Source organism: Prionailurus viverrinus, chromosome D2, assembly GCF_022837055.1.
Source record: "Prionailurus viverrinus isolate Anna chromosome D2, UM_Priviv_1.0, whole genome shotgun sequence".
NCBI lineage: Eukaryota > Metazoa > Chordata > Mammalia > Carnivora > Felidae > Prionailurus > Prionailurus viverrinus.
In genome coordinates this window covers 74,516,917-74,531,194 of record NC_062571.1, presented here as the reverse complement: position 1 = coordinate 74,531,194, position 14,278 = coordinate 74,516,917, and the positions used below count along the sequence as shown (strand labels likewise).

The 14,278-nt window shown below is 39.2% G+C and overlaps 1 protein-coding gene across 1 annotated transcript in view; it reads left to right on the top strand.

Moving 5' to 3' along the window:
• PDZD8 (PDZ domain containing 8) overlaps window positions 1-14,278 on the top strand; it is a 69,321-nt gene that overhangs the window by 51,150 nt on the left and 3,893 nt on the right. Inside the window, exon 4 of the mRNA XM_047825173.1 lies at window positions 11,471-11,633. Coding sequence (XP_047681129.1) covers window positions 11,471-11,633 — 163 coding nt within the window. The remainder of the gene's footprint in view (window positions 1-11,470; window positions 11,634-14,278) is intronic.

The window sequence follows — 14,278 nt, the reverse complement described above, 5'->3', positions numbered from 1 at the left end:
ATATTTCCATAAGGTGCTGTGTATTTCTCCGCATAAATACTGAGCATGACTGGTTCAAAGTGGCTTTGGGACAGCTGTGTTTCTCATTTGTAAGCATGTTAATTTACACTGATATTGAATCATACTAGACAAATAGGTGGTTATATTTGAAAGTTGCTTATATATAAACAGTATGCTCTATACTAGAAGAGATAAGAATGTTTTATTAATCATTGTAAATAAGACTACTTCTGGGTAATTCATTATATTTCTCTAAAGGTTATCAAGTGACTCGTAGCATATGGACAGATGGCTCATTTTCTAAATGAATGATGTGTGAATGATCTTTCATTCATATATAGTATAAACTGATCAACACTGAGAATGTCACATAAGCCTAAGTGGGAAACTGTGGAGCATAAGGAAGTGTAGGTGTCATGAAGTAGAATTTTAATTTCTGTGTGATACACTCATTTGTGAAATTTGAGGAAATGCATATTTAACAATAAAGTCAGCAGTTTCCATAAGATAAAAGTGGTATGTTTGGAAATTGGTAGGAGCTATATATTTTTGCCCCTATAAGAAGACATTCAGAAAGCTATAAAGAAAACTGCAAAAATCAACCATAATCCCACCACCTAGGGAGACTGCTGTTAACTTTTTAGGAGAACTTTATCGAGGCGCATGGGTGGCTCAGCCGGTTGAATGGCCAGTTTTGGCTCAGGTCATGATCTCCCATTTCGTGAGTTTGAGCCCCACATGGGGCTCACCGCTGTCAGTGCAGAGCCCGCTTCCACATCCTCTGTCCCCCTCTCTGCCCCTCCCTCTAGCTCTCTCTCTCAAAAATAAGTAAACATTAAGGAAAAAAAAAAACTTTTATAAACACAAACACACACTGTATTCACAGGTTATGTCTGTGGTATTTCTTTTTTAAGAATAAAAGGAGATCACGTGTTTTATAACCTGCCTTCTTTTCTACTTAACAGTATACTGAGAGCCAATTTTTATTTCCATATACGTGTGTAACTGTTTTTATTTCTGCATGATACTGCACTGTGTGCCAAAATTTATTTAGCCAATTGCTTATTGATGAACATGTAGACTTTTCCAGTTTTTTTTATGTTGTAAAGAAGTCTGTAATGTCTCTGCAAGTATATTCACACACACCCATTCTTTTAAGTTTATTTATTTTTGAGAGAGAGAGAGTGCAGGCCGGAAGGGGGCAGGGAGAGAGAGAGACAGAATCCCGAGTAGGCTCCATGCTATCAGCACAGAGCCCAACATGGGGCTCCAGCTCAAACCCTGAGATCATGACCTGAGCCGAGATCAAGAGTTAGACCCTTAACCAACTGAGCCACCCAGCACCCCTCCAGTAAAACCTCTTTAAAAACAGTCCACAGAACTGGAGAGTGTGATGCTAAGTGAAATAAGCCATACAGAGAAAGACAGATACCATATGTTTTCACTCTTCTGTGGATCCTGAGAAACTTAACAGAAACCCATGGGGGAGGGGAAGGGAAAAAAAAAAAAAAAAGGTTAGAGTAGGAGAGAGCCAAAGCATAAGAGACTCTTAAAAACTGAGAACAAACTGAGGGTTGATGGGGGGTGGGAGGGAGGGGAGGGTGGGTGATGGGTATTGAGGAGGGCACCTTTTGGGATGAGCACTGGGTGTTGTATGGAAACCAATTTGACAATAAATTTCATATATTGAAGAAAAAAAAAAACAGTCCACAGGTTGCAGTTTGCTGAACCCTAATCTAAATAATTCTTTGGTCAGAGACTGCAAAAGTAAAAGGCACATATTTCAAAAATTGCATTCCAGCCAGAATAAAGTCCTTAGATAATAGTATTTTATCAATGTTAATTTTCTGACTTTGGTAATCATGCTGTGGTTTCAATAAAATGTGCTTATTAGGAAATACATTTAGGGAGTAGGGAGTAAAGGAGGCACTATGTGTGCAACTTACTTTCAGATGGTTCAAAAAAAATATGCAGAGAGAGGGAGAACCAAATGTGGCAAAATGTTAACAGTTGGGAAGTCTGGATTCAGGATAAAATGGAAACCCTTTGTCCTATTTTTGCATCTTTACCATAGGTTTGAAATTTCAAGATAAAAGGGTAAAAAAAAAAAGTCTCTGAGACTCTAATAGTCCCTTAGTAAGATGTAAATTCCACCCCCACCCCCCACCCCCCTTGCAGAAGTACAGTGATAGCTTATGAAGCTGAGGGTTGACTTGGTGATTCAGAATCAGAGCTATTTGGCAAAGAAAGTTAAAAGGGTAACAGTGTTCCATTCTGTTGCTTCCATAATAACCTCAGACTTTTCAGAGGTTTTTATTTTACTGGAGTGGTTGTATAAAATGTAAATTCGTTTTGAATCAAAACATTCATTAATGGAGACTTCAGTCAGATTTAAAAGAGAAAAGAAACCTAAGTGTTTTGCAAGGTAGTCATTTGGATGTTATTACTTTCCTAACAGCCTTTGAACGTAGGCAGAAGATCATTTTTTCATTTTTGTTCCTTAGATCTCTTTGGTCAGTTGTATTTGTATGATGGACTTTACTGTTTCAGCGTATTTCTAGATCTTTGTTGTCTTTTAGATGAGATGACCAAAGGATGCCGTCCTGATTTATCGTCTCGTTGCTTTAGAGACCAGGTGATCAGAGAGGTGGCCAAGCTGGCTTTCTGTTTTGAAGATTGAGGGGCCTCACTTACAGTTTTGCTCCAGAAAAGAGTCTTCCTCTTCCACCTGAGGAGAGATCATGGAAGTGCCTGGATTGTGCTAGTCCTTTATTCCTGTAGTTTCATTTAATTTTGACCACAACCGGTGTGGTAGATACTGGTATCCCCTTTATGCACTTAAGACCCACCGAGGCTAAATCAGTTGTCTGAGCTCACAGAACTAGTAAACGTTAGAGCCGAAGTTCAAACCCAATGCTGCCACATTCTGTGCTGAGCATGTTGTACAGAAGTTGCCCTCGCAAACAGCTCAGTGACTTAATATAAAAGTTGTTCTGGTTTTAAAAATCTTGACCTTTCGATTGTAATTCAGAGTTTAGGGATAATTCTTCAATAATCCTAACCGTCTGGGTCCCTGAAACGCAGAATTCAATTGCCAAGCCCCCAGAGCAAGCCACGTAAAAGTGATCTATACAATGGCCTGTCAAAAATGGGGATTTTTAGTCACCCTCTGAGAATCTTAGCATGGAGAGTTGGGGCTACTCTGACCAAAGCATCTGTAGTATAGTCTCAAACACGGTGACTTTAAATTTTGTAAACTCCAGTGGCTTTCTGACAGAAATTATTGCTGCATTAGTAGAAGAGTTTCTGACGACAATTTTTAAAATTTAAATAATCCCGGAATATCTAGGGTATTCAGTTGGCGTAAACAAATAATTCTACTTTCAGGCATGTAATTTCAAAAACTTCAGTGTATAAGCTAATTGTTTTTAGCATCTCTGTACTTGTTATTCTAATTCTATCCCTGCTTAGGATGTGTACCCAAGAGGGTACACGAGGGCCCTTCAAGAAGAATCGTGCACTTTCTGGGGTAATAGGAATGAGGAAGCCAGGCCAAACCGTACGCGGTGGCAGGAGAAAGCTGGTCAAATCTCCGTAACCTGTGAGGAAGTGGGGGAAGCCAGAGAGCTGGCCTGGTGCAGAAAAGGTGTAGACAGAGGAAGACAGGGTAGGGGTGTTGACAGAAATGTGGAGTATCCCACATAAGCTGTGCTGTGGAGGCCCTGAGCCAGTCTGCGGAAACTCACAGTCGAAAGAGTGTATGTCTTCCATTTTTAAAAAATGTGGGCAGCGAAACCACTACAGATCAACGCAGCAGCAGTAGAGTGCGGCAGTGAGTAAAAAATGCCCTTCCAAAGAGCGTTTCATGATGGGAACTGCACTGTGTAGACGGCTCCTTCTTCAAAGGCTTCCTCTTGTAGAGTCAGATGCCCTTTGTCCCCTAGCTGTCTCCCATCGCCATGCTTCTCAAAAAAGAAGGCTCCTGTAGGAAGCCCTTCTGTTGTTTCAGACCATCACCGCCCGAAGCGGGCCACTTCTGCTCTGGCCACCTGAACAGAGCCATATTGAGTCGAGTGTCCCTTCGTTGTTAAACCCTGTGGTCCTGGGTCCTCGGTGGACCTTACCCACTGCACGGGAAGGGGAAGGAAGGGAGACACGGGCAGTAAGTTTCAGTCCGCCCGGATAGGTGGGGAGGAAGTAGTCCACGGAGCTTTCCCGCCGGGGTCGTGGCCCTGCAGCCGGGCGAGCAGCACCGCGAGGCTGAGCCAGCCTGGAGACTTGCAGCTAACACTTGTGTTGCCCACCTCAGACCTGTTTCTGTCCTTCTCACCACGTTGTCCATCATACGTAGGCATCCTCTTTCACAGCCACCCGTTATGGCGCCAGTTGCTCACCTCCACGGCGGATTTCTCTGAGAAAAGCAAGAACTGTACGATTTTATTTTTAGAGCCTCAGTCTTCATTTAGCAACTTACGAAGTGCATCTTTCTCCGCATTCACATTTTGGTTAGGTAAATAAAACGTATCCATGGGAGAATTCTATTTTCAGACTCCTTCAGACTCCGTCGGCCATTTTATGGCCTTGGGTTTTAGGTTTAGAGTACTTGAGCTTTGGAGATTTGGATCATCTACATCAGTGACCTATAAAAAGGCACACCACTTACTGAATGGTTTACAAATATATGATCTTTATGAAACTTTTTTTGTGAATGGTCTGTTTTACAGCAAATAAACATTGAAGCAATTTGAAACATTTTTAAACATTTGACTTTTTAGATTTTTTTTTTTTTTTTACAGGAAAAAACCTTCCTCTTTGGGCTGGTATTCGTGAAACTGGGTGTTTTTTTAAGGGGTTTGAATGGATCAATGTGGATTAAATATTATTCATATTCAAGACTGCAGTCACATTATAGTATTAAGTAGTTCATCCAAATGCTCCTTAAACCATAGTTTACGCTTGTTAACTTTGAGTATCTTGGGCATAAAATTGGTGGTCGAATTGATATTATGCCTCTTTCTTTTGAAAGGTCTTTTAGTTGAATGAACCAAGATTCCTTCCCTCTTTACATAGACTGAACTTGTCAAAGAACTGGAATACTAAACTTTCGTTTCTTCAAACATGCTTGCTAGCTTGCACCTCCTCCCTTCAGACCCGCTGCTCTCCTTGTTAGATACATTCATTGCCTCCAGTCCTGACCCGGCCTGATAAACTACTAATCCTGCAAGTGTCAAATTAAATTTTTTAGGAGTGCCTTCCTTGCTCTCTAAATGTCAGTTAAGTGATTCCTGTTAAATCACACATGTATGATGGTAATTATTTGTTCATACCTACCTATTCTGTTTCCTTGAGGCCAGGGAAGCTCATCTGTGTTGTTCAGGGCTGTACGTCTAGGCCAGGTGCCTAAGCATTTGAATGAGTAAGTGAATCAGTTGGTACGTTTCTTCCCATTACCTTTCTTTCTCAGTAGCTTTGCTATAGGTTTTGTTAAATGTGGTTTTTTTTTAGGTCAACATCGATTTTTCTGGAAATGTTACTTGCATTTCATCTTGCAAAGAGGAGTTACAGAATACACCAATGTGAAGACCATTAGCATCTTTTAAAATTGTAATATGAGAAGAATTCTGATAGAAAAGGTATTGGTTACATTATGGATCAGGAAGACTGAGAATGGTCATTTGCATTTAAAAGCCTGCTGACAGAAGTTTCATTACGTACTGGCGTTGTGTCCATATGTGTGCACATTGTCGTGTCATTTCTCCCATCCCTGCCCCGCTTGCTACTCTACTAAAAAAGCTGGGAAATAGTTCCTACAATGTCTTTTTCGGAAATTTATTTGCTGAAAGAATACCCAAAAGTATACCTGGTCACAGTAAATTAGGGTCTTTCACTTAGAGATCCTTTCTTGTATTTCTGTTTTTGGGGGGTTTTTTGTTTTATTTTTTGGGGGTTTTTTTGCTCAATGTTGAAAGCTTGTGTAGGAGAGAACAGTTTGTAAACGAGCTATATTGATATGTTATTAAAATATATCTTCTTCTTAGCTATTGTATGAAATTATGTGCATGTTAGGAAGGGATTAAAAAATCAATATGTTGTTTTCCCCTCAGGTGAAAATACAGCATCCCAGTTGGGTCCAAGAAAGGCTAGAAGGATGTCAGAGTATGAAAGCTCTTAAAGGCTATCTTGGTGTTTTTACTAAATTGCTCTCCACAAGATAGATGCACATACAGCTAGCATTTTTTAACCTGTGTCTTGACATTATTGGTAAAGTTAAATGCAGGCTCTCTGCAATCTTGTGTGTATTGACTTGTGATTCAGCTCATGTAATTGCTCTTTGGTTAGTATGCATCAGCAGTTCTTGACAGTTGATACACTTATTTTTGTATATAATTCAGAAAATATGAGAAATAATATCTCTACTCCAGATGAAATCTACTTTTTTGGTTTTAACAAAATTCAGGCCGATTGACACAGGCTAAGCCACAGAGAAAACACGATTTCCTACTTTTATGATGTATTTGTAGCTTTCCAGGTTAATAGATACAGCACTTTGAGTTTAATGAGATACTGTCTATGATAGTCTCTAACACAGTGCCTGGGAAGCTAGAACTGGTTTGGAACCGATGCCTACTACAACTAGCTGAAGCAAAAAAGAGGTACTTGTTCTGGGGATACCGTGGTGTTGCATGGGTGACATAGGCAGGTGTGAGGGCCACTGTTCGTGGTTTTGTGGGTTAAGCCCTGCTTAGATTTTAGCAGGAGAGCAGCTCTGCCTTAGAGACAAATTGGAACCAGAAACTAAACCACTGTCAGACTTCCCTCTCCCTCTCCCTCTCCCTCCCTCCCTCCCTCCCTCCCTCCCTCTCTCCCTCTCTTCCTCCCTCTCCCTCTCTCTCTCAAAATAAATAAACATTAAAAAACTTAAAAAAAGAAAAACTTCCCTTCAACTGAGCATTAAATAATTTGTAAACAAATGGATAGATGAATTTAAGAGCTAATCCTAGAAGCCATACTTAACATAAATTCTACATTTAAAGTGAGAGCTGTGTTGTTGAAAAAAAAAAAAAAAACCAGGTAAAAAGTCTATACAAGACAGAAAATGGGATAATGCTCAGCTTTACAATAAACAATATTTATATTGTTATAATAATTGTAAATACCACTAATTTTTAGCTTTTACAATCAAACTTGATAGCTTAATTATAGTTTGAAAATTAATATAATAGCTATTCAATTTTGATGGTAGAGTTTTAGAAGGTAGAAGGTGTAAAGAGGAGAGGTGAGGAGAAAGATAGAAGTCTTAGTATCAGAAAGATGAAATAAATAGAAGTATACTGATTAAAATTATAAAGAAGTTACATAGAACTAAAAATGATGTAACACTACTATAATTTGGGGAAAGGAATATGGGGCTGCATCCTTGTCTGTTACAGGAAGAAGTCAGCAGATTGTCTAAAATTTGATACATTAGGAAATAATGATGTGTTATCTAGAGAACAAAAAGTAATCCCTAAACAACTAAAAGAGTTGGAAGGTGGTTGCTGTGGTGTGGGAGTGAGGGGCTTGGAAAGAGAGGACTGTTGCATTTTGGTAGAAGTTATTTTGTGTGTTTGATTTTTTTAACCATATGCATGTATTTGATAAAAATTAAAAGTTTATTCATATTCTTTTTTGATATAACAGTACATAAAACTAAAATTTGGGTTACTTTTTTTTTTTAATGTTTATTTTTGAGAGAGAGAGAGAGAGACCATGAGTGGGGAAGGGGCAGAGAGACAGAGGGAGACACAGAATCTGAAGCAGGCTCCAGGCTCTGAGCTGTCAGCACAGAACCTGACTCAGGGCTCGAACTCATCATGACCTGAGCCGAAGTTGGACGCCTAACCAACTGAGCCACCCAGGCGCCCGAGTTACATTTTTAAGTGTTTTTTTTTTTTCCAGACACATTTTGTTCTTGCTTCTTACATTTATGTCTGGTTTAATCTTGTATCTACAATGTAGTATTTCCAGCTATCTGTACTTAAGAGTCAGTATTCATTTGATTGACGTAAGTTAAATGGAAAAACTATCTAAATGTTGCTCTCCTTCCTGATTGACTTTAGGACCATCTATATTCATCCCAAGTTGTTCCTATTAAATTTACTAAATTGGAAAACTAAGGGCTATCCGAATGAATTACCAGTAATCTAATAATATCTTTAAAAAGAGATATAAGTATCTTAAGACAAAAATGGTATATTGGTGGGGCGCCTGGGTGGCGCAGTCGGTTAAGCGTCCGACTTCAGCCAGGTCACGATCTTGCGGTCCGTGAGTTCGAGCCCCGCGTCGGGCTCTGGGCTGATGGCTCAGAGCCTGGAGCCTGTTTCTGATTCTGTTGTCTCCCTCTCTCTCTGCCCCTCCCCCGTTCATGCTCTGTCTCTTTCTGTCCCCAAAATAAATAAACGTTGAAAAAAAAAAAATGGTATATTGGTTTTATTCGTTTTTGCTTTATTTTTAATAGCTTTATTAAGGTGTACTTTAAATGCAGTAAATTCACCAGGTATACAGTTGGTGAATTTTGGTCATTGTATGCAGTCATATAACCTCCACCCTAATCAAGATGTAGAATATCCCCATTACCTTGAAAATTTTATTTGTGCTACTGTAGGCCCTCAGTCTGCAGTCTCCAGTCCCCGACAAGTACTAATCTGCTTTCTGTCACTATACTTTTGCCTTCCCTAGAATTTCATACAAATTGAATCATAAGAGCATATGGTTTTTTGGGGTTTGACTCCTTTCACTCCACATCTTTGAGATTTATCTATGTCATGTGTGCTGTATGTAGTAAGCCTTGAAATCAGAGAGTGTACAACCTGCATCCTTGTTCTATTTAAGGACGGGTTTGGTTGATTTAGGTTCTTTACCTCTCTTTGACTTTGCCTTTCCAAAGGCCTGTAGAGATTTCCATTTGAATCTGTAGATAAATTTGGGAAGAGTTGGCATCTTAACAGTAATGAGTTTTCCAGTTTGTGAATGTGGTATCTTTCTCCATTTATTTTGGCCTTCTTTAATTTTCCTTTGCAATGTTTTATAGTTTTTAGTATACAAGTCCTGCACACCTTTCATTAAATTTAACCCTAAATATTTTTTATGCTGTTGTAAACAAATTTGGCCTATTTTTTTTTTATTTTCTAATTGTTTGTTACTAATAGACACTCATTTGTCTTTTCTATATTGACATTGTAGTCTGTGACCTAATTTCACTTACTAGTTCTAATAGTTGTTTTGTAGATTTCTTGGGATTACTCATGTATAAGATCATGTTATCTGCAAATAAAGACCATTTCTTTCTTCTTTCCAATCTTTATGCCTTTCCTTATGTTATCACCTTGCCTGTATCCTCTGGTATAATACAAGCAGAAATCCTTCTTTGTTCCTGATCTTAGGTAGAAAACCTTCAGTATTATGTTACTTGCAGATTTTTGTAGGTACCCACAATCAGGTTTAAGAGTTCCCTTGCTTTTCTAGTTCAGGACTTTTATCATGAGTGGATGTTGGGGGGTTTTTATTGGTTTGTGTTGTTGTTTTTTTTTTGGTTTTTTTTTGGTTTTTTTTTGTTTTATTATTTATAAATAATCCTGTTGAATTATTTATATGGTTTTCTCCTTTGTTTTCTTAATATGTTAAATTATATTGGTTGATTCCTGGCTGTTTAAATCAACCTTAAGTTCCATGTTAAGAACAAAGAGTAAATCACAAAAAAAAAAAAAAAAATACACATTCCAAGTGATAGTTTTTAAAATTTACAGTTCTCAGACTCATACAATTTAGTTTCTTGCCCATTTGGTACTGTTAACTTTCTGATATTAGGAAAAAAAAATTACATTGTAAGCTTTAGCTTCGGCACTCTGTATATTAAAAATATATTTATGTTTGTGGATTTGAAAGAATGCATTCTTAAGGGCTTAAGTGAAAAAACACTATTAACATTATAAGGTAATCATTTATTATATCATAAGGCAAAAATTGGTTGGACAAATGTTTTTTGGAGATTCTAATACATACGTTTTTTGGAAGGGTTGTTTTTTGTTTGTAAACCTTTAGATAATCAAAAACTTCATTTCCCAGTTCTTGAGGATAATGTGATTAAGATTCTCCTTAATCTAAAAGCAACTCCGCAAAATCTGTTAACATCCATATTAAAAAACAATTTCCAGGGCGCCTGGGTGGCTCAGTCGGTTGAGCGTCCGACTTCAGCCAGGTCACGGTCTCGTGGTCCGTGAGTTCGAGCCCCGCGTCAGGCTCTGGGCTGATGGCTCAGAGCCTGGAGCCTGTTTCCGATTCTGTGTCTCCCTCTCTCTCTGCCCCTCCCCCATTCATGCTCTGTCTCTCTCTGTCTCAAAAATAAACATTAAAAAATTAAAAAAAAAAAAAAAAAAAAAAAACAATTTCCAGGGACACCTGGGTGGCTCAATTGGTTAAGTGTCCAGCTTCGGCTCAGGTCAGGATCTCACGGTTCATGAGTTTCAGGAGTTCAAGCCGTGCAGAGGGCTGTCCTCTGTTAGCACAGAACCTGCCCCGGATCCTCTATCCTCCTCTGTCTCTGCCCCTCCCCTGCTTGCACTCACTCTCTCAAAAATAAACAAACAAACCAAAAAACCCAAACAGTTCCAGTAAGGTCTCTCTTATTGGCCAACACCATTAGGTAGGAGAATTAAATTTCTAGCTTTTAAGTGGAATTTATTTATTAAAGCAATACAGACAGTGTTATATTTGGTTATCAGCAGGTTATTTGGCAAAGACCCTCATGAGATAACTTGAAGACCAGAACTGAGAAACACAGGCTAAATAACAATACAATTAGACTGATCTGTAATTTATTTAATAAACACAGATTGAATTCTTGTCATCTTGAAAGGATGCGGCATTCAATTTTTTTTTTTTAAATCAGTAATTTGAATGAGGATAGATAACATGTGGTGTTGTCTTTTTAGTTCACAGATAATGTGAATCTGGGACACACTGATAAATTGGGTGACATTTGTTTAGAAAACAAAATGATCTTGATGAGTTAGAAAAGGATATCTCATTAATAAGATACGTCTTAATAAAACAAATGTAAACTCTTTTCTTTTGCCCTCCCAAAGATAATTTAACAATACATCATAAAAACATCTAATGACATAGAAGATATTTCCCATTATGTTTCACAACAAGATTTAGAGGCGCCTGGCTGGCTCAGTTGGTGGAGCATATGACTCTTGATCTCAGGGTCATCAGTTCGAGCCCCACACTGGGTATGGAGCCTACTTTAAAAAAAATTTTAAAAACACAAGATTTAGAGTTACATTCACAACGGGATCTCAATTTTTTATTAAGATTGAGTACAACATAGGTAGCAGTTCTGGATGGTATCGTTAAGTGTGGGTTAATGTTTTCTCACTCCCCTTCCGTGAGCTCATTGACTGTTTTCATTTTTTTCTCTTTATCAAAGGTTGAATTAATAAAGGGGAATTTACAGAGTGTCGGACTTACGCTTCGTCTTGTCCAGTCAACTGACGGGTATGCTGGGCATGTCATAATTGAGACTGTGGCCCCAAACTCACCTGCTGCACTCGCAGACCTTCAACGGGGAGACCGACTCATTGCTATTGGAGGTAACTGTGCTGATATGCAACACACTTTACATTCACAGAGAAATTAGGAAATGTGGGAGTTTTCCCTATCTTCATTCTATGAGCCTGTTACTTTTATATTGGAAAGAGAAGGACTTTATTCATAAAAATCTGAAGGGAGCACATATGACATTTTAGTCCTAATTAGACATTTTAGTCCTAGTGTATAAATCTTTAAAAGACTTCATCTTTAGACCACTCATCTGTAAACTTCTCTAATTTTCCTTTCTTTCCCACCTTCTACTCCTCTAACGTTTATTGAATGTGAAAGAAAGGGCGGGTCAACAATTACTTCTGTATCGTCTCCACCTTAACTACTGTAGGGCTAAGACTGACAGTATTAGCACTATGACCCTCATCACTTAGGACTAGATAATGAACAGGAGAGAGACTAATAGTCCTTGTCCAAGAGGGCACACTTGAACTATCCTATGGCCCCATTTTGATGGCTCTATATTGTCCCTGATGGGCCAGCCATGGCCAGCCATTTGTTAATGTGCTGTCATTAGAGTACAGCCTAAATCACTATTGCTGGTGGAAGAATGTGTCACCTGCATGCCTTCCTGTCAGTTGGACTGGTCACTGCATAAACTCTGTTGATAGGCAGATTATTTGGGTATTTATATAATACACATTTATGAATAAGTAGTAGGACTCACTGTACAGACCAACGGGGAAAAAGTCCAAACCTTTTCCGACCTTCGTAGTACCTCTCCCCTACCGCCGCCCCATTCGAGGCTTGCCAAGAGATTTCTTAAACACGTGGTTGGTCACAGCCGAGCTTCTAAAGACAATGTGGTATCTTTCTCTGACAGCTAAGATAATAAACAAGGTAGATCGGTTCCTAAAGCAAGTTTTTCTTAGTTACATGTCAACAAAACTCTGCCTTTGATTCAAATCCACCATGACAGTAAAATAATGAAAATCATTTAGTTGCACACCTAGAAGCCCAACTAAGTCAGTGTTTTCACATGGAGATCCTCTGATCGTGTCATAAATAGCACTTCTCAACCTTCTTGTGTATTCCAGTCACCCAGACATGGTGTTAAAATACGGATTCTGCTTCAGTGGACCTGGAGGGGGCCCCAAGATTCTGCATTTCTGACAAGTGCCCAGATGCCACTGCTGGGTCATCGGCACTTAGGATAGCAAAGCCATAAAACAGACCTCCTCTGTTAAATAGTTGTTTAACAGAAACATAGCAGCTTATTCTCCCTCAGCTAAAAACTGTAATTCAGTATAATTTTTTTATATCCACACATAGTTGTTCTGGTTTTACCTACAGGATATCTATTTTTTTCCTCTGTGTCCTTTTATGAAAGGTTTTCAGTTACATACGTAGTAAATATTATCAAAAATAAATAAATCCAAGCAATATAAATGTATACAGAGTGAAAAATAGAGGTCACCCTTTATAGCTAACATTTGTAAAAACAAAATATTTACTGAGGTAAGGGGCAGGTATAATACACATTTATGGTTTATAGTGATACTTTGCTTATATGGGTATATAATTTTTTTAAATATTTAGTAATGGGATTGGCGTAGTTGAAATAAGATTGGCAAAATGCTTATTATATTTGAAGTATGATGGAGTTCATTTTTCTTGTTTCTCTGTTTTTCTTTTTTCTCTGCTTTTGTGTATATTTGAAACATAGCAAAAGAAAAGGAATCCAGATTTGGCCAATTAGTCCTGGAAGAACAGTGGTTGTCTCCACAAAGGTCCCGGTGGTTGGGGCGGAGATGAGGGCAGGTGTTAAGTCACAAAGAACAAGTTTAGATTGAAGTTTTCCCTACTGCAGCTCACCAGGTGGACCTGTGTTTCATTTCCGACTACGATTTTGCTGGCGCGTAGTGTGGTTAGAGGGAAAGAGCAGCCTGGAAGAATCATGAAGAGCCACATTAGAAAGCTTTGGGTTTCAGTGGATGAGTTCACATGCTAAAGATTTTTGAGCCAAAGCTTTAGGAAAACTGGGGAGCACTGTGTTTGGTGACTAAGACAGGGAAGGTCTGTGGGGTGCAAATTGGGTTAATGGGGAGGCTGGCAGCTTGATTCCCATAAGACAGGAGAATGAGAAGGTCATAGAGGGCTTTTATGCTGCAGTTGTCGTGTCAATCAACATCCAGGTGCTGATCTCCAGAAGTAGTGAGGGATGTAGGACTAGAGTGAAGAAGAGGGGAGAGCAACCCGAGAAACCGCTGAGGTGAACGTGATCCAGGAAGACAGCGAGAAGGAAGGGAACTGCGTCAGACGAAACCATGAGGACGTTTGCGCACAAGGAGCAGATACAGGTGGAGAAAAAGAAAGCAGAGATGGTCAGAACCGAATTGGGAAAACCAAGAAAAAGGTTTTGTTTTTTTAATGTTTATTTTTGAGGGAGAGACAGAACACGAGTTGGGGGAGGAGCAGAGAGGGAGGGAGACACAGAACCCGAAGCAGGCTCCGGGCTCAGAGCTGTCAGCACAGAGCCCGATGCGGGGCCCGAACCCACCAGCCGTGAGATCATGACCTGAGCCACCCAGGCGCCCCAAAAAAAGTTTTAAAGGAGAAGGAAAAGAAAACTACGAGCCAGGACAGCTGCTGGAGCAAAGTTCTGAAGGAGATGGGGAGTAGGGTCCAGAGTGCA